This window comes from Micropterus dolomieu, linkage group LG10, assembly GCF_021292245.1.
Source record: "Micropterus dolomieu isolate WLL.071019.BEF.003 ecotype Adirondacks linkage group LG10, ASM2129224v1, whole genome shotgun sequence".
NCBI lineage: Eukaryota > Metazoa > Chordata > Actinopteri > Centrarchiformes > Centrarchidae > Micropterus > Micropterus dolomieu.
This window is the reverse complement of record NC_060159.1, coordinates 5014264-5040995: the sequence shown is the minus strand read 5'-3', so window position 1 is coordinate 5040995 and position 26732 is coordinate 5014264. Positions and strand designations below refer to the sequence as shown.

Sequence of the window (26732 nt, the reverse complement as noted above, 5' to 3'; positions counted from 1 at the left end):
GTTTCCTCAGCAAAAGAGTACTGTAAGGTCACGTTTGGCTTTGAGGCTACAAATGAGGATGAGCTGAGCATTAAAGAGGGAGATATCATCCACATCCTGAGCAAGGTACGTTTTCACTGCATATGCATGAGCAAGGTACGTTTTCACTGCATATGCATGAGCAAGGTACGTTTTCACTGCATATGCATGAGCAAGGTACGTTTTCACTGCATATGCATGAGCAAGGTACGTTTTCACTGCATATGCATGAGCAAGGTACGTTTTCACTGCATATGCATGAAAGTTGTGGGACTTGCCTTATCTGGGAACAGGAAAAAAAAAAATTTCTTCTGTGTCATCTGTGAAGTGAACATCTCAGTGAGAGGAAATTAAGAAAGCACTGAGCCTTATCAGCTGAACTTACTTGCTAAATTGATTGTCTCATATCGTCCTGCGTACTTCCTCACCACAGCTGACCTTCTTTTAAGACCTTCCTCGCCAGACTGTAATTGCCTAAGAGCTCAAGTCTTTGCTCTAGAATGTATGTGCCTGACATTTCCCACAGTTCTACAGTTTCAGCCAAAGATGATTTCCAAGTGCTCTTCTTTTCTTAGACATTGACATGAATCATTCCAACACTGGACTGAAAGAATTGGTCGTTAACTCAGTTGTCGAAAATAAAACGTAGCGTCAGTCATCAAAGACTTTGGCACATTTCTTCTAACTTTCCCCTCTTCAGAGGTTCTGAAAAATTCTAAATAAAGAAAATATTATACTGTATGCGCTGATGACAAGAAGTATTCTTTTTTTCCCAATGTAGTTTTCACTGATGGACATGATCAGGGCTGAAACAATTCATCGAATAAATGGATTACTAAAATGCATCGACATTGCATCACACACATCGCGCTTAATGAATCCTTTAAATAATCTATAGAAGCTTTGAGTACTAAAATCATTGGTAGCTGCAGCCCTACACATGATTATAAAACTGACAGACGAACATGTAAACACACAAACAAACCTTTACTTTTTTAGTAGGCCATCCATTTGTCCCAGCTAAATCAGTTCCTCTTTCCATAGTCTTTGTTTGGATCCTGAACAGTGTCCATTTCTCCCACTCTCCTTCCATCTGTGCTTCGTGCAATCTGAAACAATCTGTCAGTTTTTCCATTATTATACTACTTGGTGGGGCGATCCACCTTACCCCGTTTCCTTGTGCTGGCTTTTTTACTAGCTATTAGCAATATTTTGTCCAGATTCCTATCCCTTTTTCATACAATTTCTTCAGTAAAGAAAAATTCAGATAGTGTACCGTGTAGTTCAAGGGGAGATCCTAGTGTCTTTTGCTTAGTTTTGTATACCCTTTTTGAAAACATGTTTACTTTTTAAAATATGTATGTGTGGTCTGCATATAGTATTGCAGATTCTCTAGAATGGTAGATTGAAATATTTACTCTTGACAGTTGACATGAGTAAAAAAAAAAACAGATCCGATTTTTCCCAGAAGATCCGCTCTGTATCCTTGAACTGCTGGATGTTTGATGTATTTTCCCCATGTTTTGCCAGCCATCATCTGAGTGCTGAACTCTCATTCCCATATTTCTTTTAAAAATGCTTGTTCTGTTGTTATTTTGACACAGTATAGCTATAATTCAAATTTTGGTTCCTTCCACGGTAGGGTCTATTTTGATTTTCTCCTTTATAGCAGTCCCTTAGTTGTAGCTGCCTATAGAATTCATGCTTAACCAAATTATATCTTATTCTGGAAACTGCAACTCTCCATCCTTCTCTAAAGTGCACCATGCTGTGATTCCTTTGGTTAACCGGGGTTTATCTATCAGTCATTGAGCACACTGCACATATTCATTTCTTCTTTTTCATACTTGTTGAAGCTAGTTGTTAATATTTAGGAATGTTGACACACGCAGTCACTGTGACTTCCTCAGCAACACATATGCATACAGCTCCCACCATCTAGTGGAGACTGTAGAGAAGTGCTTGTAAAATGATCTTAAGTGTTGTTTTTGTTCTTTTGCTTCTACTGTTCCATGGTGACCTTTTACGGTTCCTTTTTTGAGCCACTTTTACATCTTCCTTCCTCCCTACTACAACATAACTTTAACATTAAAAGGTGCTTTGTGAAGCTTTGTGCTGCCAAATGAAGGCATATTAGATAGAGACAAAACAAAGTGAATACTAAAGTGCTGGCATCATTCGCTCTTCTGTTATTGGTTCTGTATCAGGACACAGGAGAGCCTGGCTGGTGGCGAGGCGAGCTCGGGGGCAGAGAAGGTGTCTTCCCTGACAACTTTGTAGTCATGATGCCTGAAGCGGAGAAAGAGGTGAGATCATTTTGGCGATTACCTGTTTTGATAATTGATTAATTGTTTAGCAAAAATACCAAACACTTCCTTTAGCTCCGCTTTCTCAGCTCTGAAGATTTGCTGCTTTTGCGAAAAATTTTTTGTCATACAAAACAAACATTTAATGACGTGACTTTGGGGTCTTGGAAATTGTGACAGACACTAAACAATTTTCTGACAATTATTTCCATTATCATTACAATTGATTGTTCGATAATGAAACTGATTTTCATTATCAATATCTGTTAGTCGCAGACGCCAAGTGAAAAGTAGTTATCTTAAAATGTTCTGTGCATCTGTTAATGTTTTGAGGATAAAGTGGGAACACCATTGGTATGATTTCCTGCAAACAAAGGAAATGATCTATCCCCACATTCAAGCTTTTCAAATTGCACACACATTGGTCAAAGTTGTAGAATTTTTACATCCACTCAAAAAATGTGTTTTGCTTATTGTCACTTCACTGTGCAGAATCAAGTGTATGTGCAGAGTTTGACAGTAGAGGGCTGTTTTCACATTCTTACAGGGGGCAACTTTCTCTGTCCTCATCTTAAATCTCAGTTTAACATGTGGACACATCAGATGTATTTCTGACATCACAACTTGTTTGGAAGGCAATAACAAGTGTTGTGTGGACATTTCCAATTTACAGGACTGATACACTAAGAATGGACTTTTAAGTGAAGTAGTAGGAGGGATGGTGATCGCTACTCGATACCTTTATGGTATCGACCGAAACAGCCCAGTATCAAGTGGAATCGAAACGTCTCCAGTCAAACCAGTACTTCAATCGATACCTATGCCAACTTTTTGTTACCAGATCGTGGAAAAAAAATTCTATGTGCCTGCACCATAAACGCTATAAAAAAAGAGTCCAAGCGTGATTTTAACAGCCGCTCACCTTCGGCTGTGGTTTCAGGCATTTTCGTCACTGTTGTAAGTTTATCACCACAAGCTTGGCTTTCCGTTGGTTTCATCTTCTGGTATCATTTAACACTTCTCTGTACATTTTTATTTGCTGTTCACCTCAGTTGTCACTGATCGCTGGACGTGAAGCCTCTCTTTTCCTCTGTTTGTGTTTTTTGTGTAGTTAAGTGACTTGTTTTAAGTCGGTTTTGGTGGCAGTTTGCGACTCACCACTAAAGGAAAAAGCACTCACAGAGATCTTTCACTTCTGTTTATTGGTCAAAAGTTAACAAAATAATTCTCCATTGTTTACTTTCAACAATAAATTCGTTTCCCACAACTTATTTGGTCAAGAAACTATTTCACTCCTCTCTCATTCAAAGATCATAATAATAATTACTCATTTAGCTGACACTTTTATTCAAAGCAACTTACAATTGCTATTTATGTCAGAGGTCGCTCACCTCTGGACAACTAGGGGTTAAGTGTTCACCTCAGGCACACATTGGTGGATGTCACAGTGGAACTTGAACCCAGGTCTCCCACACCAAAGCATGTGTCTTATTCACTGTTCCATCGCCATCCCCTACAGAACATTTGGGGATGTTTTAAATATTCAGTGCATCTGGAAATATTATGTGTCTGTAGTGGCTAACTCAGCTCTGACATATGGTGTGCTGTGCCTATACATCTAACTAATATTATGGAGCAGTAAGCACAGCTTAAGTTTTCAGTCACAGTTGCCTAAATCCTGTTTGATTTCTTATGAAAGCTTTTCTACACATGTAAAAAGGCCTCTTGATAATCAGCCAGATGCCTTTTAGCTTATATCGAAGACTTGTCTTTAATGATCTGTGAACCAGTTTATGAGACAGGGCTTCGGGTCATGTTAAGAGTGTCCGGGGGACTGTGTAAGAGCTCTCTAGGTTTGTGTTTGTTCTGTATGAAGGCTGAGTCTAAGTGATTTGAAATGCTTACTGTGTTCACTTAAAGGACCGGTCAGGTGACATCTCAGAAAGGGATTTGAGGTTTTCACAGATTTCATTCCGTGATTATATTCTGTGTCCTTTCGTTTATATTTTAGACTCCCACGTCGAGAGGGTCCATGAAATCATCACCTAGGCAGGAGTCCGAAGAGGTAAGGTGTCAGTGCCTGCGATTAAAAAAAAAAAAAGACCACAGACTCTGTTAGTTCCTCCATTGCTCTGGAACACATTCTGATCACACACAATGTGCTCAGACATTAGTGCCTTGGTAGCCTGTGGCTTCTGGAAATCAGTGGTAACCTATTCTAGTCTTTTGACCAATACCTCCATTAGTTTTTAGTCAGTGAAAATGTAGTCTCATGTCTGTCAAGCATTAGAAGCTACAGCTGTCGCCATCTTTATTCTGTACAGTTATTAGTACCCGCACACAGTGGTCCACACTGCTTTACAATAATGCAAAGACAGACTAACTTTCCTCAGTATATCCTGTTATCAATTCCTTACTTAAAATAGAACCACTTACAAGTGTTTGTTTCTTTCAGTGCACATGTAGTAAAACAGAAAGGCAGTGGCAAAGTGTAAGCCAAATGAGAACTGGAGCTTTTTACAGATATGCAGTGCAACGGGTAACAGAGACATTGCCCTGTCACGGGGTACTGAAACACAATTGAAAAGGCTACCAAGCAAAAGCAGCTGACTTACTGGAAGAGTCTGAACTTTCTTCAACTTTCAGTGTGCTCTTAGTGCAGACTCTTCCTGTCAGTCGCTGTTGCCATGTTGTCTGACTGGTTAAATCGCTCTACAAAAAGACCCAAAACATGCACTGAATTGGAACAAATTGGATACAGCTGACAGCCTTTTTGTCAAATAGCAAAGTAGGAGTAGTAATAAGTATAACAAATTTGACCAATTTGTTGTCCCTGTGTCCTTCCTCAAGCTTTGGGTGTCTGTATGAGAGATAATAAATGCCATTATGTGTTAATGAGTCATCTCTATGTCACTCTGACCTTTTTTTTCCTCACCTCCATTCTCCTCCTGTCAGAAACCGAAGAAGCCACCTCCACCGTCAAAAAGCATAGGTAAAAAGCACTTTACACCCACCATCTCATTAAATGCCATCAACTCAGTGAGGAGGAGAAGTGTGAGGAGAAGGTGCTACTTGAGGTGTCTTGCAGTGGTTCTCCACCAAAAGCTCACTTTATATTAAATACATCTACCTTCAAAATAAGCATTGATAGGATTTGTGATTTTACTATCTAATTCATTTATTCTCTCATTTAAAATAAATGTTTCCACTCACCCTTTAATAAGGTACACTGTGTGAGATATATCTGTAACAGAATGGGAAGAAGTAACTGTTCAGACTTTATGTCAAAGATGTCTATGTATTGTGTTGCAGGGATATCTGCTAGTTTCAAGCTGGGACATGTAGGACCGCAAAGTTAGCTGCACGGCTAACTCAGCTAACTTGCTAAGGGCAGTTAGTAGCAGTTATGACCTGATATGTGATATGCTACCTCGTATTCTATGAATCTGACAGGTGGACAGTTGGTGGACTCAATTCTTACATATTGTGCCTTTTAAGAACCAACGTTGACTCAGGGATCAGTAAATAAACTAGGCATTTTCTCCATAGTGTTGGATTATGATGGGTTAAACCATGTGTGATCCATAATGGTGTAGTTTTGGAATATCACTACAGAACCTATAAAAGATTATGAAAATAAGGATATGACTAAAACTGAGGGCTGAATCTTAGAAGTTTGAAATAACACTGTTTGCAGAACAAACATTTCGTATTGCCTCATTCACAAGTTGCCAAATAAAACTTCAGCCAGCTCAGTAACATCAATGAAAACAACAGGTTTGACCAGCTAGTTTTGGAATGTGGGGTGATGAGCCCTCCACATCCTGACAGCGTCCATGATGATTGGGAATATTTAAAAAAAAGAAGGAACCATTGTGTAGCTATCTGATGGTTGTTACATGTGAAGGATGTGCCAGTTGCCTCTTCAAATCACATGACCAAGACAAGTCACACTATAAGGGTTTCTGCATGGTTCACAAAGTCTTAAAACCTTTTTGATGCCGCATAGAATGCAATATATTTCCTTTTTATGATCTTATCAACCAAAGTATGAATCATATGACCTAGAATTATTTGTTTATCACATTTTTTAGTACTTACCCAGAAGTATATAACAGTAATTCCTAATGATATAATTAATTATATTAATGTGACCTGGTCATGTATAAGAGTCAGAAAATAGAAAATGGATGGATGGAATTACGAACAAAAAAGGATTAATGCATTGAAGTTCATCAAAGTCTTTGCTTGCAGCAGTGACTGTGACAAAGTTATGTTTTGGTATGACAGTAATTAATCATCCATCCATCCATCCATCCAACCATCGTCAACCGCTTATCCTGCGTACAGGGTCATGTGGGGGCTGGAGCCAATCCCAGCTGACATTGGGCGAAAGGCTGTTGACACCCTGGACAGGTTGCCAGTCCATCGCAGGGCCAGTAATTAATCATTGTATATCAAATATCTCTTGTGATATTGTTGTAATTTTTTTTCTAATGATAAACAATTATTTGAGGACCAATGCCAATAGCTTAATAGCGTACAGAGTGATTCCTAAAAAAAATTTGATTTGAGAGTTAATTAAAGGAGACCTCCTTTCTGCTTTAAGCCCCCTCCCTCTCAAAGCCTCCTGTCTTCTGATTGGCCAAAGCCTGAAACATGTTACCAGGCTGTTGTTGTTGATGGGCGGAACGGGCAGGCTGAGCGTTGCCGTGCCTTTAGCGTGGGAGCAGATGAGCATATATGGAACACCGGCTCCGTCTGGCTCCGTAATACATAGAACAGAGCCCTTGATAGAAAAAGCAGTTCAGAACAGGAGGACATCTGAGGTTTTTGCTAAAAGGAATTTCTTATAAATACTTTAACCTCATTTCTTAATGCTTTGGCCATGTTTAACATGAACATCCAACATTATAACATTGAAGATTCAACATAAAATGTTGAAAAGCATAATAGGTAACACATTGTGTTTCTTCAGCAGAAATGTACCTGTTTAAGCATAGTTTCTTTCCTAACCTAATGGTTCCCAACCCCTGGGCCACAGAGCAGTATGGGGCCACAGAACATGAATGAATGAATGAATGAATGAATGAATGAAAAAAGCTAAAACAAATATATTCCATGATGAAACATAGCGATGGCAACAATACTGTCCACACTGTCTTTTACTATAACTACTGTGTTTCAGTGTTTTTTTTAGAGCTCTGCCTAGGTGGCCGTAGCTTGCTTTGCTAACATTAGCTAATTAACCTACTAAAATGACAGGTTTATGTGCGCTTAGTCGTAACGTTAAGTGAGTGAGTACATTAGATCTCGCTGTCTCAAGCGTCAGCTATATCAGGGTCCACCAGGGTTGAAACTGTGTCACGGTCCGTCACTTCTGTCTTCTGAGTCTAGGTTGTGCTCAAGGTTTCAATGGTGTTTAAAGTGTATTGGATGTTTCTTAGGTTCTTGGTGTAATTTCACCCTAGTACCTAATTACTAATACTAGTATTTCAGGAAAGTTTGATTATCATGATAATAGTGTTTACTGTGACATTTTTGCCCTCAATAATCCTAGCATGTCATCACCCACGTAGCGTGTGCCGTCTTTTTTCTTCTTCTGCACAGCAGGTAAAGGAGATAACAATCTTAAAAGGGATGTTTTGGTAACCACATTCCCAGTCTGCGGGAACAGTGTCAGTATAAAAACAGCACAATCTGTGTTTCATGTTCACCTGATGTTTCAGAAATCAGATTACCACAGTCATTAATCATGTGACTTGAGTGCATGTAAACATACTGAGGTCAGGCAAGTGGTTTACAGGGAGAATTTACAAGTGTGGGAGAGTGTACTTGTGCAGAGGTCAATAGTGGTTATTTTGAGTTTGTTTTATTTTTTAGAATAAAAAAATACATCTGAAACTGTCAAGCTGTAAATGCAGACTCAACTCAGTACTTGAAAAGTTTCCAAGGAAACCCTTGTTCGTTCCATATTGACATGATGGTTTTTCTTAAAGAATTTTCTAGTTTTTCTTTTACCAAACATGAAAGTCAAATGCAGCACAGTTTCATGGTGGTTCAGTGTTACTGGCAGCTTTAGTGTTTCATATCAACACCAAGATCTCCAGTTTGCTAAATGCATCATTGTTTTCCTTCACAGGAAGTAACACAGAATTTGCATTCATATCCTTCTGCCTTGTGTTGCAGGTTGGTGTGTGTGTGTGTGTGTGTGTGTGTGTGTGTGTGTGTGTGTGTGTGTGTGTGTGTGTGTGTGTGTGTGTGTCCGCGCGAACGCGCCTCTCTTTCTGAGACATCAGTGAAAATGAGTTTGTACATAGACTTCCTGTGTATGTTGAGATTCTTTTTGTGTATGTGTCTCTCATAAACAAAACCACAAATGAGCACAAGCAGCTATACATGCTGTCTCTCAATGCCTGGTTAGAGGGAGGTGTTGATGTGCCAGAGAGCAGTGGTTTTTCTTTGTGCGACTGTACTTGAGAGAAACTGTGTGCTCCTTTGCGTTGTCTTGTGAGTCTTGAATCAGCCAGGTCAGACAAACGAGGTGACTATCTGTGAAACATGTTTCGTTTTTCAGCTCCCAAGCCGGAGGTTCCCAGTGCCGACAAGAAGCCTCATCTCATCAGGCCAGAGGACAGAGGTAGGACTCTCACATCCATGTTTACCCTTCCTATTTCATTTTATCCTCTCATGTCCTCACGTTGTTCACAGCTTTGCAACACACAGAAGCTGCCAATTTTTGTTTTTGTCTTATCAAATTTGGGACACGAGTCCTCATGCACTGTGGTCCGTGTCACCACCAGCTCCATTTTCCATGGGCCATTGTGTTTCCTAAGCACCTATACATCAATAAAGAAATACTCCCATTACAACGAACAGCCCTAACTAAAAGTACAAAGGTATTAACGCTAGAATGTACTGAAAATATCTAAATTAAAGGTCTGGAGTAAAATGTGCCATGTGAGATTATTCGATAGTTAACACTGATACATCAGTGTGTGAGAAGCATTTCACACTTGTAGCTGGTTTTAACTACTAGATTTATCAATTGATCAAATTTTATATTTTTCTATTGTGATGTTGACATTTAACTGCTCGAACTTCTTGTGGCCATTATTAGCTTAAAGCCTGCGGCATTTTACACAGCATAAATTAGCTCAGCAGCTAGCGGGCTTTTTCTCTACTCATAGCTTAACACATTATATATTTTCTGTACTTATTTATACTTTTCTTAGTCACAGGTGGTTGTGAGATATTTAATGGGGTAAGAAAGAAGTAAAAACAAAGTCCTGCTACACAAATTTGTATTTGTTTTTTGGCTGGATTTTCTCTAAGATGTCACAAGCCAAAAAGGATTTTTATCCTTCCTTCTTTTGCTCTCTAAGCTTCAGCCTTTATCTTCTGTCACTCATGCTGCTCTCCCTCCAGGTATACTTAGTGTGAGTAGCAGTCCTGGCAGACACCTTAAGACAATGTAGTCTTTTACTCAAGATACTGTAGCATTTTCAAACTTCCTCTTTGCTCAAGTTTTAAATACCAGCACAATGTTTGTCACCTGGTGGGACACAGTTTTAAACAAGTCAAAAAACTTTGAAAAGAGAGAGAAATACAGGGCGCGTTCAGACCAGGAAGTCCGCTAGTTCACTTGCTGTGGTCCAGACTAAATACAATGGGTTTTATTTGTTGTGTTTTTTGTTCAGTGCAGTTTGCTCTCAAACTGCCCTTTTTGCAAGTGAACCAGAATTTGTGAAGAAATTTGTGTGCTAAGGTCATTCATTCATTGGACAGAAATTCTGTGCGCCCACCATGGCAAGAAAACAAATCAGGTTTAAGGTCAAATCAGGTTTTAAATTCATAGAGAGGCAATGTTCATACAACCAGATCAACACATTACTACATCAAAAATTATTACTGCCAACATTACCTAATAAAATCCTAATCTGACCCTTCCACACTCTGCCTATGCTCACAGTGGATGTGTCTGTCATAGCAGGTAGTTATCAGTGTAATTACAGGCACAGTCTGCACTGACTACCAGAGCCTGTAAACTAACTTCTGAATACACTGTCAATTCTGAGGATCAAGTTTGTATCTACAAAAACTGTCCCTGCAGCTCTTTGTAATTGGTTCTTTGCCTTTTGCTTTGTGCTTTGCTTTTTTTCCTCCCTTACTTTTCTCTGAGCTTCAAAAAGTTAAGCGACATATATTTTTGTTATGGTTTTGAATCTACTGAATCACTGAATAAAAGGCATAATGTGTTAAAGTGTGGGCCAATCAGAAAGTCGGTGGTTCGACCCCTGGCTCCTCCAGTCTGCAAGTGTCCTTATGCAAGTTACTGAACCCAAAATGTGTGTGTGTGTGTGTGTGTGTGTGTGTTAGTCTCCTTCTGATGAGCAGTTGACACATTGCATCAGTGTATCGAATGTGTGAATGAAAAAGTGACATTGTGTAAAGTGCTTTGAGTGGTTGGAAGACCAGAAAGGGGCTGCACAGTCCAGTTACCATTTAAGGTGACACGCATTTCCAACGTGGTTTGTTAGAATCTACGGTTAGTTAAAAAAACAGCACGGCAAAATGAACACGACACTAAATCACACCCCGCCGTAAAGCTAGATAGAAATAGAGAAAGAAATGAAAATAGATTTTTACGTCTGTGCTGGTGGCTTTGTTGTTGGAGGCATTGATATGTGGTCAGTTTATGTGATCACATCACATGTTGAGTCATTCTTGGTAAAGAGACAGATGTTAGTATCTTACTGAGCCACACACAGGAAATGAGGTGTTTGTCTGCAAGAATTTGCCTATACTGTGTCGCATCTTTTTCACCTCACAAGAATGTCTGACCTAATTGTTTATTTAGAATTCAGTGGTTATGTAGAGATTTTTTAACAACTAATATAACTAGGGGTTCAACAGATCCCAGATCAGATCATTTTTCTGATCAGCCCAAAAAAAAGTTAGGGTTAAATAAATGTTAAAATGTGCTACTTTGGCTCAGATGTAGCTGCCTCTCTCTCTATATATGTATACAATGCAATAAATACCACAATCGTATTATCTACAGTATTATCTAAAAAAAAAATTAGAAGAAATTAATTAATTAATAGAACAAAAAATTAATTAGTCGTAATTCAAAACATTTAGAAGTCACTATAAATAATTCTGTACAAAACTATACAATAATTCAGTCATCAGCCTTCCTCTCTAACAACACTGAAGAAATGACACTTCACTACAATGTAAAGTAGTGAGTGTACAGCTTGTATAACAGTGTAAATTTGCTGTCACGTCAAAATAACACTGCTGGCAACAAAAGTGAGTACATAGTGTTGTCACATGAAAAGATATAGTCAGATATTTACAAAACTGTGAGGGTACAGTTTTCTCACTTTCGTGAGATACTGTATATTCTAGTCTCCCCTATGAGAGAGCGAGAGGTAATGAGGCGGAGAGAGAGACCACATCCACATTGAATCGGCTCAGTCTGAAAACACATCTTTTTCTCTCCATGTTGAGAATCCTCCACACTAACCCTGCTTATTTAACACCTTAAACGGAGCTTTTCAAAAATGGCCTAATGGTTAAGGCGCATTAACCACATCACTGCAACGTCCACGGTTTGATTTCAGCAAGAGACCCTTTGCGCATGTCCCCCCTCCCTCCATCCCCATCTTTCCTGTCTCTCTCTACAGTGCGACTTTTCACTATGCCTCTTTGTTTTTGGTCCGTCTTTCCTTTCCCAACTCTCCTCTCAACTCTTCTTTCTCTGTTTCAGGTGATCTTAAACCATCCAAGCCTGCAGCGCCGGTGGTCCCGCCCAAGAAGCCAGCCCCCCCTCCTGGGAAAGGCAGACCGGGAAGCTTCCCGCCAAAGAGGCCTGACAAGCCTCTCGCTCCCTCGCCAAACCTCAAGTTAGTCTATTGTCTCTCAGTCTTCATCTCTCAGTCCAGCACCTGTTGATGCATGCAGCCTGTTTGGAAAGTGTCTACTTTATGCGATACTTTTTATGATATAGCCTTTGCAGTGGACAGATAGGAAGATTCCAGCTATTTCATGTTGTTTCTTGTATATACAGTACCTGTTTTTCCCTTTTCTGTTACATTTCTCCCTCTTATCTGCAGGCACAATGGAGAGGTGCCTTCCACGCGACCAAAGTCCGACTTTGAGCCATTATTGCCCACCAAACCCAAAACACTGTCTGGCGACTGGGGGGAGAAGCCCTTGGAAATGGGTATGTACAGTGTGGACTACAGACTACAATTAAAATCCTGAATAATTGTGTAATTACTTTTACGTGATTTCATGTAAAAATCTTCAGTATTTTAACTACAGCAGACATTCAGTAAAAAATAAAACGTTACTGTTTTCTCTCATTCCAAGAGTAAATATTAGAAATTTATTTCAATTTAAATTTAAAAAATTAAAGGATTGATTTGCTTAAGAATCATGATTCTTATCTTCTACGACTCTAAATAAGTTCCCTAATTCCCAATGCATTTATTTTATAACGTCGTTAACCACGTTATTAAACACAGTACAGCGTGTGTGCTTTACAGCACATACACACTAGTTATCTTGTAGGTCAGCTTCATGACAAATGTGAAGTATTTTGTGAAAGAATCATGCGCCTTCACCCGGAGACTAATTTAATGTTACTAACGCTTGTGGAGTAGAGATCTGACCTCCAGCACCAGCTGGCCAGGAGACACTGCAGCACCTCAGCTTTCAGCCAGTTTTGGTTGGCCTAAGGACATAACTCTGTCCAGTCTGTTTCATTTAAAATGTGCTTGGACAGAGTTTTGGATAACGTTTGCTTTCATCTGTACAAACGTTGCAGCAGAGAAGGAGTTCTCCACTCTTGGAGACATAGCGTAACAACACAGCTGAGTGCACCCTTACATTATTCTTACCTTCATTAAAAAAGTGAAAGATGTGAGAAGAACATTCAGAGCTTTAATTTGCATCACCCTAAATAAAGAAAGCAGAGCACAGTGTAAGTCAGAAATAAAAAAAGACAGGAAGTGGTAAGCAAAACAGGAACAGAAATCATTGAGAACATTAATAGTTTAGAGGTTGATGCTTTGAGAGTGGAAGAGAAACGTTTAGTGATAAATGGATTTACAGGAGAACGGATAGGAAGGCAAAAGGTCACAGAGAAAAGCCATCTGAGATGGATTCATGAGAGCCAACCTGAATGTAAATCTCTGGAGAGTTCTCTTGTGACAGATGCCTTGTAAAGGTGACAAAGAGCTGCTAAAACCCCACACTGCTTACCAGAAGTCTGTCTGGCACACATGCCATGGAACATGAAAATCCAATCTTTCCTGCAAAGCTTTCCAACTGCAGCACTTCACCACTCTATGTGCTGTTACATAACAGTTGCTAAAGTTTTTCAGGGTTGCATAATAAAAGTAGGAATAACTCATTCTTACTTCTCCTTACATTTGTTGAGCTCATATCTACACACTCGTAAACAAACCTTCTGTCAAGTTACCACATATTTTCTGTTAAATCAAACAGTGGCTTTTATTTTCATTCTTTTATTCCTTAATGAACCTGTAAAGTATAATTTTAATAAGACATCTGCCTGTTTTCTGATCAGCACAAACTGTTGGTGCAAACCCAACACGTCCTCCAGGTTTACTCTGTTGCTCTGAGTTTCTCTTGTAAACAGAAATTCTGTTTTCCTTTCTTAATTCTAATCACTTCTACTTTGCCTTTTTTTTTTTCTTTCCTTTTGCAATTGGGACTAAGTTTTGTGGATTTATTCTTGAAGGCATCTCCTTCATCCACTGTAACTTGGATTTCACCTCATTTAGACATAGTTTTGGATGGAAGCTTCTCTCAAATGACTAAATGTATCTGAGACTCTGCCAGTATTTTAATATTCTGGCAATTATTTGAGAATTTACGCTAGCTGAGAGGTCACTCACTGTCTAAAACCGTGTTCAGACCCACAACAGCACTGCTCCAGAATGTAGAGAGAGTACCCTGTAGCAGTGTGCTAAATATGCTGTTTACCTTGGAAGAGTAAAGATGAAAAGGGAGAAAATTATTGATGTTAATGCTCTTTTTTCCTGTCTCCCAATTGTCCTATCATAATAATAAAAGGCCAATAAAAAGAAGCATGGGTGTTCTCTGTCACAGCTGAAACGTTGAAGTAAATGTCCTTTGTTATTTTCTCTTTCTCGGTCTCTTCCTGCCTCATCTATTCTCAACAGATCTGATGAGTTTTGATGAGTTGTCGTCTACCTCGGAGAAGCTCTCTCACCCGACTGCTAACAGACCAAAGATGCCTGGCAGGAGGCTGCCCGCCCAGTTTGGTGGAGGACATTCGGTGAGCCAACCACACAATCACTCATCGTACTCACACACAGATTATGACGGTACAGTGCAGATCAGCAAAGGACGAAGAGTTTTATGATTTTCAATCCATTTTTATGTAAGTGAAATATGGGAAGACGGGATACATGGACACAGTTCATACCAAAAACTACATACTAACATTTTAAGTTTAAGTAACATTCACTCAGCCTTATACAGTATGTCCTACTACTCCTATGTCCCATATTATGGACTTAAATGCCCCTCGGGTTACCTAATCATTAATGCATGCTTCAAATTATAACTTAAAAAAGTTGTAATTTAGCTTGTGATGACGTTTGCTTTCACTGGTTAAAAAGACGAACATTATTCATTTCTTAACAGCTAAAATGAAATCGTTGTGTGTTAATGTGCTCTCAGCAAGCTGCTGTCTGTACTGTGTGTTGCTCTAGTTCAACAATGCCATCTGAGTGGTGACTTTTCACGACAACAGTCTAACTGAGTAAAATCACATTTCAGGAGAATCTCCAGATTAAACTTTTATGTTTATCGAATGCATAAAAAAAATCCATTGTGTCAGACGGAGGCACCTCAACGTGTTTGATGGAGTGTCGATACAATACCTGGCTTTGGGTGCACATTTTTTAAACCTCACATTTAGAAATATGAACATGTTTTTCAACAAAACCATTTTTATCATTTAACAAAAGGAGCTTTGCTTAAGAATAGGTTGAAAATTGGATGCCAGCTTAAAGTTTTTGATCATTTTTTATATTTAATGCTACGAACGTGCTTCAGCTGCTACCAGAAAAGCATTGAGGTTTACCCAGCCCAGCCTGCAGCACAGCATGCACCAGATATCTTCACTCTGTTTTGTGTGCTCATGCTGCAGTCCTTTTTTTTTGGATCTGTTTTTTTTCTTTACCACTCTCTTCACAAATTGATGTACCTCTCCTACGGCCCTCAGCAGTAACCTGTCACCTCCCTTCACTTATTTACCCATTGTCGTGCTCACTCACATTCACAGACACAAAGGTGTGTGAGGACGCAGCATCTTTTCCCATATTTTTATTTATTTATTTATCACCAGTAACACATGTTATTGAAACATGAATCTACAATTTACACCTTGACAACCACTTCCTGACTATATGAGAGGTGGGCAAACGCAAACTTAATGGAAACCTGTAGGCCTCACCGCCTGCCTTCCTCTCCTTTAATCATCTTTCAGAGCAGTGATTTATAACAAGACATCAGCCAGCTGCACTTTGCAAATTATTCCGTGAGATTAAATGTCAGACGCACTTCCCTGAATGGTAGCAGAATATTATCACTTTGGGGGGGGGTTTTTGTTGCTTTTATCAGTCAGGTTAGCCAGTCTGGTATTAGAAATCAATGATAATATGAAATTAAATCAAACATTAAATGAAAAAACTCTTCCCTTGCAGCCCAACAAGGATGTGAACGTGGAGAAATCATTCAATATCGATGAAGAGGATGCAGCCAAACCAAAGCTAACAGACACCAGAAAGGTAACTTTGAGCACTATTATTCAAATATGGCATGATATCGTCTTAATGGAAACTCAGGGTTTGAGTCAGTGCTGTGCTGATAGCAGGCTTCATATTTTTACTTTTTACAAGCTGTATTGACATTTTCTGAAAAAAAAAATAATAATAATAATAATAAAAAATATGAAACTCTTGTTTGTTACCTATTAAACTTGCATTGTGAACTGGTGTCTGTATGCTCAGCCAAAGACGAAGTTTGTTAGACAGAGAAACCTGATTCTGTATTGTTTTGATCTTAAAAATGTTAGCAAGATGAGCAGCATGACCAATCATCAGCGAGACAGAAATCACCTCAATCACTAATCCCCATTGTCTATAGAATCCCTTCTCCTTCTGTTTGTTGTTCCACATTTTACTCAGATTATACTCCAAATATAATCCACCAGCGGTCATGACTCAAATTAAAATAAATGATCAGAAATGAATAGTTATCACATTCAGATAAAGAAATCATCAGTTTATCTAAGAATAATACCAATTATATAAAACTTCTTTAATGAATACCTGCTAATTATAGGTCTCCATCAGCATTAAAAACAATATTATGCTGACCACTAACATACAAATTTTAACCATTAACACCATAAGAATGTAAATAAAACACAATATTAACCACTGTAGTGTACCAGAGAAAACAAATACCTAATACGCTTAAACAAAAGGGCAATCACTCACATACCGGTAGCATCTCTGAGGTCTGAGGCACACACCCTTGGCAGTTTTAGTTTCCTTTTCTTTTCCTCCTTTGTTTCAATTGAGCACGTTTCCCGGCATTAAACTAATTAACCTTACATTGGCCTCTAGTTCCAACCTGGATGCAGCCTACGCAATTCCATGAACTTTCACCTCATGTGACCTCCTCAGCTCAGGACTGCCCTCTCGTGTGACCTTTCATAAATAAGGCTATTGGTGTGGAGAAAATAACTAAAAAAAATAAAGGTTTCAACAAAAACAATATAATCTAAAGCTCTAGACATTTGTCTTAGAGTGATCATGGCTTTAAGAAATGCGCACTCACCACTCGTATAATTCAGTGTGTTACATTGCCATAGTGTTTCCTCCTTTTGTTTTTTTATCGCAACATCCTCCTGTTTGAAAGCATAGAGTAGACCTCGCAGAGAGAGAGCATTTGTCACTTAACTCCTCCACTCCACCTGAAAATAGAAGATGCTAAAGTTTAAACAAACTCACTAGTGCAAATGGTAGGGTTTCAGCAACTTACAAAATATTAACAACATGAAAGATATTAAAAGTTTTTACCCACACACACTCTCACAAAGTTGATCTGACAAACACAAGACAGTCAATTGTCACCTTCCTGACGGTGAAACAGTTCTCAGCACAGTGTTTGTGACGGAAATAAGCTTGGAGAGAAGGGAGATGGAAAGAGACACACAGAGAGATGGAGGACCACCACCTGCTGTTCAGTCTTCCAATTCATTTCTTATAATTGCCTTAGATGCTATCTAGTCTGGATTGGTCATGGCTAAGCAAGACTAATTAGACCTGGCTGTTCAGCTGGGGGTCCACAGCATCAGACCACCACTATCATGAAAAACAAACACAGACAGACAGACAGAGCAGTCAGAACAAAGCCTAGCTTGGAGCACTCATAACCCAGTGACTTAGACTTCCAGAGGTCAAATTGCAGGACATGGACTTCCCCTCACCCTCTTAGTCTTTCAAAATGAGATTCTGACCCGTGTAAGAATTTAATCAGTGAAAGTGAAGGAAGAGAGCAGAGCAGAGTATGTGAGCCCTGCGGGGCAGGAGAGGTTACTGCCGTTGGATTCCATGTTGGAACAGAATAACTGTAGCAGCTGAGGTAGAAGGAAAAGGTGCATCAGAACATGTTAGAAAGACAGACCTGCCTTCATCTAACAAACCAACACTCACAAAAAGGATTTAGTGCAGTGTTTCCTCACCTAGCCAAACATACGTCTTTATGACCACCAATGTTAGCCCCCCAAGTAAAGACAGGAGGCGCAAGGAAAAACATATGTTTAAGCGACAACTGTTGAAATGTATCCACTTTGCAATTGCTCAGTAAGGAAACACTGTCCAAAGAGAGGGAGGTTTGCTGTGTAAAGACTCAGTTCGGCTAACTCAGACTGCTGACTGCTCATAAAAGCTTTGGCTGAACCTTGGAATTGTGCACAGAACAAGCATGCAGACTTCATTCTTCTCCTCTCCTACAGTGTAGTATTGCTAGGAGGGGATTGCTTCAAGCGTGTGCATAGGAGAATGTATTACAGCAAGCCAAACACGGTGTATGACAAAGCTGAACCTGTAAGACTTTAAAAGAGGGTTCATGAATGAGGCACAGATGGAAGACCGCTCAACTGGCAAGTGTTAATAGGAACAGTAACTAATGTAACATCTGCATTTAAATCTCAGGAAAAGGCATAAAACATAGAGTAGAATGTGTGTGATGTGATAGATTGTGAGCCAATTGTGCGATTACAGATAGAGATTACACCTTGCTAGGCTTACCTCCAGATAAAATAAATTGATTCATAAAAAAACATGGGGGTTGCATAGTGATGCGGGTCCCTTGGGGTCAGTATAGATTGTTACATTTGATAGAGTAGAAGTGTTTCTGTTCTGTGAGACAGACACAGGGATAATGTACAGGGGTGCAAACTGGTCAGGGGTGAGAAACAGAGAAACGCACAGAGACAGTGGAAGAGGGGTGTTTTTTTAAGCTTACATGTTGTATAGATAACGTGCATTTGTCTATTGCAACAACAGAAAGATACCGAGATACCGCAAGGGCTTCACGTTGTGTTGAAAAGTAGTGGGGACATAAGGGCTCAGATTAGGGGTGTGACGATACACGTAGCTTATGAGATGTGGCGATGCACTATACTGGTGACACAAGACCATCTGTGTTGCTTTCGCATATGTTTCTCCTGTAGATGAACTTTTCTCATGTAATATCTGCCCTGCTGAATTGGTACACATGCAGGCATGATTTAGTCTTCCCTCCTCTTTTGTCATGTTCGCACAGAGTGAACAGAAAATTTGGACAAATAGAAACTGTAACAAGAAGTTGCTGAAGTTACTGACTGATGCTGCATGTTTTGGGGTCATTTTGTTATCAGTAGCTTGTTTATTCTTGCTATAAACCTTTCTCAATGCACTTTCATTTGTTCTATACTCTTTCATGTAGCAAGCTATTTTTCAAAGCATTTTTAACAAACGCTTTCAAAAAGTGATAAGGACATGTCCCCAGCGTCTCCAGTGTAAATAACACAGACGCAGACACGTTTATTGTTGACGTTAGCATACATTACATCCTGGTTGCTCCCACTGCTCAGAACAATTAGCTTAGCTAACATTACTGGTTAATAAAAGTGGGCAAAGTTATAAAATTGGCAACATTACTACAACTGTTTCTGACAGGGCTGTTAACATTGTAAGCTAGCTTACTTCTGTGTTACATCAGGCCCCCCCCCCCCCCCCCCCCCCCCCCCCCCCCCCCCACACACACACACACGCAATTATATAATATTTTCTCATCAGATCTGCACAAATCATATAGATCACCCATTCTGGTTTCAAAATGGCAAACTTAGCCAAAAGGCGAGGAGTTTGCATGCCTGAATATAGGATGGGACCAGACAAATGTTTGAAAGAAAAGAAGAAAATCATGAATTCAGGATGACAATGCACAAAGGATCACTGAATAATTTGATGAGTAGGAAAATAATGCAAATGGTAGAGTTCCTCACGCTCTGCAAATCTATTTCTGTCTAATGCTGTGTTCTAATTTTCTCTCTCATTTTATCTTCGCAGCCTTCCACAAGCACCTTATCCCAGTCGCCGTCACTCTACAAGCCCGCCGAGGCTAGGCAGAGTCCCGCGGCAGCCCCAAGCTCTGACAGCGTGTCGCAGGGCAGCAAGGCCCGGCTGGAGCCCGAAGAGCCGAACTCGCAGCTGGAAGAGCTGAGGATCCAGATGAAGGAGCTGCTGCTGTCCGTAGAGCTGCTCAAGACCCAGCAAATGTAATGAAACTTACTGTGGATGAGAACCGAAAAGTTTGAATATGCTAGCTTGAAAAGTAGAAATGGGAAACTGAATGTGTCATGGAAGGATCCAAGCTTATAGACTGTTCTGTTGTTTCTGTTTACACCATATAACTCTCCAGTCACTAGATATAGTAATAATTAAAGTTGCATTTACATTGCCTACAGCAATTTTCTAATTAACATTTCTCCATATCCCACTGTAGCAAAGGGTGAGCGCCGTCACAAACCCGGGGCTACAGGGTACCAAACATGCAACCGCAACGCCAAAGAACCAGGCTTGTTAGTATGGCAGCACAAGCACATAATAACCGTAGTTACCCATGTGCATAGGAGCTGCACACATCCGCCAACTGTACTTCTTCCTATCCCAGGGTGCTCCTCACACAGGGTTTCACCAACCCTGGTTCACACACTGGCAACAGTTCACAAACATGTAACTTTGAGGTCAATGTTGCATGTTTAGTACCCTGTAGACCCGGGTTCGAATTCGGGTGACTTCTCTCTCCTTTTGCTACACCCACCTGTACTGTATGTAGGTCAGACTGTCAATATAAATATTGTATCGCTGTTTTAAAGAGTAAAAATCAGATATTTGGCTCAGAAGAAACAAAATGTAACCATGAATTAACCATGAATTCAGTTAAGTGATGTAGACGCAGTGCTTCATGATACCTAGAATCAGTCATTTGGTTTTGTTTGTTGAACTTAAGGTCAACAATGTATTAGCGTTTAAGCGTTATTTTACTTTTTTTTTTTTTTTTTTTTAAAACACATTTGTATTGTGATTTTAAATCTCCTGAACACATAGTTAGAACATGAGTTTGAATCTTACGCTGCATGAGTATACATGTGCTAATAAGTGTGTATATGTGTGTGTTTATCTCCAGGAAAGAGATAGCAGAGTTACGAGGAGAGCTGGATGAGGAAAGGCTAAAGCGCGTGGCCCTGCAGGTAACACCGATCCCCAGAGCCACACATGCTGCGCTGTCTACATTCAGTACTGTCATTAGTTTAGCCATGTATTGATGCTATTTGTCCCTGATAACGTCCAGAACAAGCACACTTATTGTCGCCCGTACACAGTGAATTGCAGCAGTAGGAGGTGAAAGAGAGCTCTGAAAAAAGGGAAAATTGTGAAAAACAAAAGGATCAGACCAAGCAGTCAATAGAGAAGCAGACAACTATCCTAAAAATTTGTAAGTAGGTCAAACTTTTCACGGCTTTAGGGGATCACCTTTGACTATGCCTTGTGAGCATCACTGTTTACAAAAACTGCAGCCTCTGTGCCATGTGATCTTCGTTCAGTTCAGGGTCAACTTAACCGTGTCGTTGTTTTGTTTTGCTCATTAACACTGAAAGACTAGTGGTCCATGAAGTTGCTGGAAAGACATTGGGCTCTTTCAGTATTTTAGGGCCGTTAACTCAGGCAGTGTTTTATATCAGCCTGTGTTTGAGCCCAGGCTCTCTGGTTCAGTACTGGCAGCAGATGTTGGTTGGCACAGGTAACAAAAACATATTGACATAAATGTACATTAAAAATTAACACAACAATAATGATAAAATACAATAAAAACAAATAAAACCACATCTACTGTACAACAGGAAATAGAAGCAGATCCCTTTACTTTTTTCTTTTTGAATATACCAAATCAACTACTAAAAATGGTTGCACTAATGCCCATTACTGCCTCCCCCCATCAGCCACAGTGACAGTGGCAGCTTCTTCAATTCAACTCAATTACCAGTGCCAGCTTCTCGGTTTTCGCAGCTTTACTAGCCCTTTTTAAATCTTCCCTCAGCTGCTTGACTTGGTTGCATATCAGAGCCGATTGGGTTTCAGCCTTCAATTCAAGCTTATTTAGCAACTCTTAACTTTAAGGACTCATTTTCTTGTAGGATAGCAACGTGTTCAGCAGGTGCCTCGATTCGACTAGCATGTGGATTCTATGTAGTACAAGGTATTTCAGAACAGTCTAAACCTCGAGAAGAGTGTCTAAACTTTATCCCTGATACTGAAGTTCTAAAGCTCACTAATTTAAGGTTCGATGTGTAAGATTTAGTGGCATCTGGTGGTGAGGTTTGTGAATTGCAACCATCTGTCCAGTCTACCACTGCCCCCTAACCTTTCAAAGAGCATAGGACAGCTGCGGTGGCTGAGCTATCTTTAGGTATATTTATTAAGAAATTATATTTACTTAATTATTCAGTAAAACCAACCACCAACAGTGTGAATCGTAACCGTACCCGGTTATCATGGTAATTAAAATGTGTACGGTAATAATAACATTTGGGAATTTTACCATGGTTTACCGTTAAACCGGTAGTCGTTTCATCCCTACTGAGTCATCAAAGTCTCTTGGTACTTGGTATGAATAATATTTCATCACTTTACTTAAGTTTTCTGGAGATCACCACTTCTTCTTGTGTGTGTTGTAGCGATGCCCAGTTTCGGGGACTGTTATTCTGTTAGCGTTTCTAAGTTTGGAACGCGTCCATCTTGGGAATACTCACGAATGAACCAAACAGACGGTTTGTCTGATTGCAGCTCAAGTCAGTTAAAAGCTGAATCCTGTTTGCCAGACTTGCTGATCTGTGAAGTTAATATTGCGTGTCTCCTCACACTAAAAATGCTTGAAATCAATTGGCTAATCTGTTTTGGGCTAGTTTCTAACCAGAAGTGACCTCGTGTTCCTTTTAAAAAATCTGTTACAATTCTTGGATCCTCAAGCAAAAAAATTCACCAAAACAACATTTTTCAACATACTCTTTAAAAGACATCTGCTGCTCAGCTCAGTTTCTCCTCCAGCACATGGCTTCATTGTCATTCCAACTCGGCTGCACCCTGCCCGTAAAAAAGCATTTATTCCACAGAAGGACACTTCCACCACTGTGCCTCACGTGTGGGATGATGTTGGCTGAATCATGGGCTCAACCTACCTACGGCAGATACAGCACTTTGTGTTGGTCTACCAGCGCCATACTGAGTGTGTGTGTGTGTGTGTGTGTGTGTGTGTCCTTGCAGATGGAGATAGAAAAACTAAAGCGGACCACCCATTCGACGTGAACCCCCGCGCCCCAATCAACAGCAAGCCTCAAGGTCAGCTGCAGGCCTTCGACCAACCTGAAAGCAGGAGGGCGGTGACGGATGGATAGTTGAATGGACGGAGAGAGGGTGGGGAATCGGATGAACCACCTGGAGCACAAATCCTTTTTCAGTGATCTACAAAAATAAACTCTCCCCGTATTTGTAAGATTTACATTTTGCACATATATATATTTTTTTTTTTTCATGCTAGATGTAATTAAGTTACAGATGTATATGTTTCTGTTATTTCTTCTTTTTTTTATTTTGCCAACACAAAAAAAAAATGAGGCCTTACTTCAAACTACTGCGCTGGACTTACAACTCTGACGCTCAAGCTCTCTCCCCTTCACTCAGGCGTTCCTTGGACCCCTCAGGGAGGAGGTTCGCTCTCAGTACTACTGACTTTGTACAAAGCGGGGAGGAGGGCACTTTTCTTCCTCTCCCGATTTTCTTTCTCATATTTTTTTATGGTGCACAAATCGTTGATTTTAAAAATGAGAAAATGTTCAATTTCAGTTAAAAACTTTTGATCCTCACGGCAAATCATTTTTCCTTTCCTGCACTGCGCCTGTCAGCAGTACTCCACTCCACGGCTACAGCGCTTCAGAGAGCTCTGCTTTCATTTTTCTTTGTCTTTTATATGGTTTCTAGCATTCCTATCCAGGGTAACACTACTGTGCCTCTTAAAAACAAAATTCTAACTATATATAAAAGTGTTTGTAACGGGAGCTTACATATACCATGATGGTGTCTGGAAATTTTGCAGCATGATATTGTATATCTATATTTTTTAAGTCTACTGACATGCCTAGTCAAATAATATGTAGAGGGCCTCTTCTGTGCTGGTCTCTTCTATTTTTGTCAAACTATTTCACCCACTGGGACTGTTCTCAGAGGTTTAGCCAGAGGCATGGTCTGCAGGTAATGCAGACAGAATCCACATGCAAAACTATAAAGACAAGTCTTCTATTAACAGGGTTGCCAACCAACTCATTGGCATATTTATCAAAAAAGCTGCTTCTTTATGATAATCTCCACAACCTGCTTTTCTTTACTTGTTTCTAATCTGACCATCATCCCTCAAATCCCTGACCCGACCCAAGCTACCTCTTCCTCTCCTGTCCCCCCCCATCCCCCTTTGAATGAAAGTGAATGATATGATCTGAGAGAACCTCATCTTTCTGCTCGGTCACGTGTTATGAGCACTCCTCAGTTGTGCTGTCCTTACTGTACGTGTCTTTCTTCTAGTCTTATCTTCCCACATTCCAAGTATACAAATGAAGCTAACCAAGCAATATTAATGAAATGGAGGAGCCCCTTTGTGTACAATTTGTACGTAATTATATAAACCTTCAAATTATTCTCTCGGTGGAAGTTTATTCGTTTGTAGAAAAGTGGGACAATCCTGTTGCAAATTGAAGCAATCAGTGTCTTTTTAAGCACACTAGTGTCAGAGCTCTAGAGAATAGCGATCACCATCAGTCTGTGGGTTAAAAAAGCGTAACCACCAGACTGAAAGATGGCAATAAATATTAGATGGATTGACGTGACATTTTGTACAGACATTCATGGTCCCACAGGATGAGGCCCCTGATTTTTCATGTAATGCCGCCAACAGGAAATATCTAACAGCTGCAGTGTCCATTCCCCGTTAACAGATGGTGTATCCTCTAGCGACACCATCAGATTAACACTTAAGTAACACCAGGCTATAGAGCAGTGTTTCACTGCCCTGTCTGGTCTCTCTGGTGATGTCACAGTGTCCTGGCACTCCCCGGAGAACACTTCTACATCACAGCAGCAAGGCGACAAGCACTGGAAGTCGGCAAAGTTACTCTTCAATACTTTACCAAATACCTGCACAACTAATGACATTTCCCTCTGCCACCGCTGTTAGTATGCTAACACGCTAAAGAAAACATTGTAAACATTATAAACATCAGCATGTTAACATTATTGCCTAACTGAGACTGGATGTTTTTAGGCTGATATTAATATAGGAGAGTTTAAAATAGTTGGATAACAATTTATCGGCTGATGTAAAAGATTTTATATAACACATAACATACAGAAACATTTGTAATAAGGTTTCCTTTTTTCCCCCCAATTCAGAAGTGTAAGTGCTCTCTGCAAACAATATTCTTTTTAATATGTTAGCATTTAGCTCAAAGCACCAAGTCCAGCCTCACAGAGCTGTTAGCACGGCCGACTCTTAGTCCTGTTTGATACAACCACTGGGAGTTGCCGCAGGCTAAAATGCTCAAAACCCTACACGAAGGGCCTTTAAGATGAAGATCATAAACAGGAAAGCAAATGGGTTACTTACTGTACATTGCTGCTTTTTCTGTGCTGACAAACTTATCTCAACATTGAGATGCTTCTGAGAAACTGAGACCAGTACAGTACCCAGTGTAAGCCTCTCTGGCCTGTATGCGGGTTAGAGGAGTATTTCACCCCTGAGTATTGTTCACAATATTTCCAGCAGGTTTCATTTCCAAGTCCTTGTTTGTTTTGTTTTTGTTTTAAATATCTTTATCTCACAAATGTCTTAATGAAGTGTTCATTTGCTTTTAAATCATCCTCAGGCTTCGTTGCATGTGTAATTTGTGTGTGTGTGTGTGTGTGTGCATGAGCGCAAAAATTCTAGTGTAACAGCGCCCATGATGTTAAATCCTGGACTCCAAGTTGATACTGTATACCTGACCCTGATGAGCATGGCACTCACGCCAGAGGTCGACGCCTAACATAAAAAAAAATTCCTTTTTGCATGCAGCTCTTAAACAACATGGCTGGGCAATGAAAAGTCGCAGTGTGGGAAAGATGGACCTGGCTATTTGGGTGACAACTCTTCATGTAATATCTGTAATACAACTTCACTTCCACATGTTGTACATTCCAGAGTTTGACACCAGTAAAAGAAGAGATCTGTGCACATTTATAACACATTTTCAAGTGATTTTGTTTACAAGAGCTGTATCCTTGCATGAGTTGAGATTCTTCTCAAAAACGAATAAATATCTTTATTTACTGTCACAGAGTCTCTTCTTTGTTCTCTGCGAATGTTTTCACAGTCCCGCAAACAACCTTGAGGCTTGAATTCTTAAAACCCTAAGATTTCTTGGAAATACTGAGTGGAAAATATCGATACGTTCAGTGAAATTAACCATGAGTGACGAATGGTTGTGTCTGTCTGGCATTGTATGGGACCAATGTGGTGAAGAGGGAGCTGAGGTGGAAGGCAAAGCGTTAAATGTTCAATTCCACCTACCTTCTGGCTATAGTCACAACCTTGAAAGAATGAGATCAGGGATACGAGCGGCTGAAGTGTGTGTGTGTGTGTGTGTGTGTGTGTGTGTTGTTTTGGCAGCAAACTATGTTCATACTCACTCAGACCCCA

At 39.9% G+C, this 26732-nt stretch overlaps 1 protein-coding gene across 1 annotated transcript in view; it reads left to right on the top strand.

Annotated features, from left to right (window-relative positions):
• Positions 1–26368, top strand: part of LOC123977682 (CD2-associated protein) — a 64176-nt gene extending 37808 nt beyond the window's left edge. The window contains exons 8-19 of the mRNA XM_046060571.1: positions 11–105; positions 2226–2324; positions 4336–4389; positions 5280–5316; positions 8902–8964; positions 12100–12235; positions 12446–12555; positions 14546–14661; positions 16097–16180; positions 20018–20226; positions 21138–21201; positions 23273–26368. Coding sequence (XP_045916527.1) covers positions 11–105; positions 2226–2324; positions 4336–4389; positions 5280–5316; positions 8902–8964; positions 12100–12235; positions 12446–12555; positions 14546–14661; positions 16097–16180; positions 20018–20226; positions 21138–21201; positions 23273–23314 — 1109 coding nt within the window. The 3' untranslated portion in view covers positions 23315–26368. The remainder of the gene's footprint in view (positions 1–10; positions 106–2225; positions 2325–4335; positions 4390–5279; positions 5317–8901; positions 8965–12099; positions 12236–12445; positions 12556–14545; positions 14662–16096; positions 16181–20017; positions 20227–21137; positions 21202–23272) is intronic.
• Positions 26369–26732: the final 364 nt, after the last annotated feature.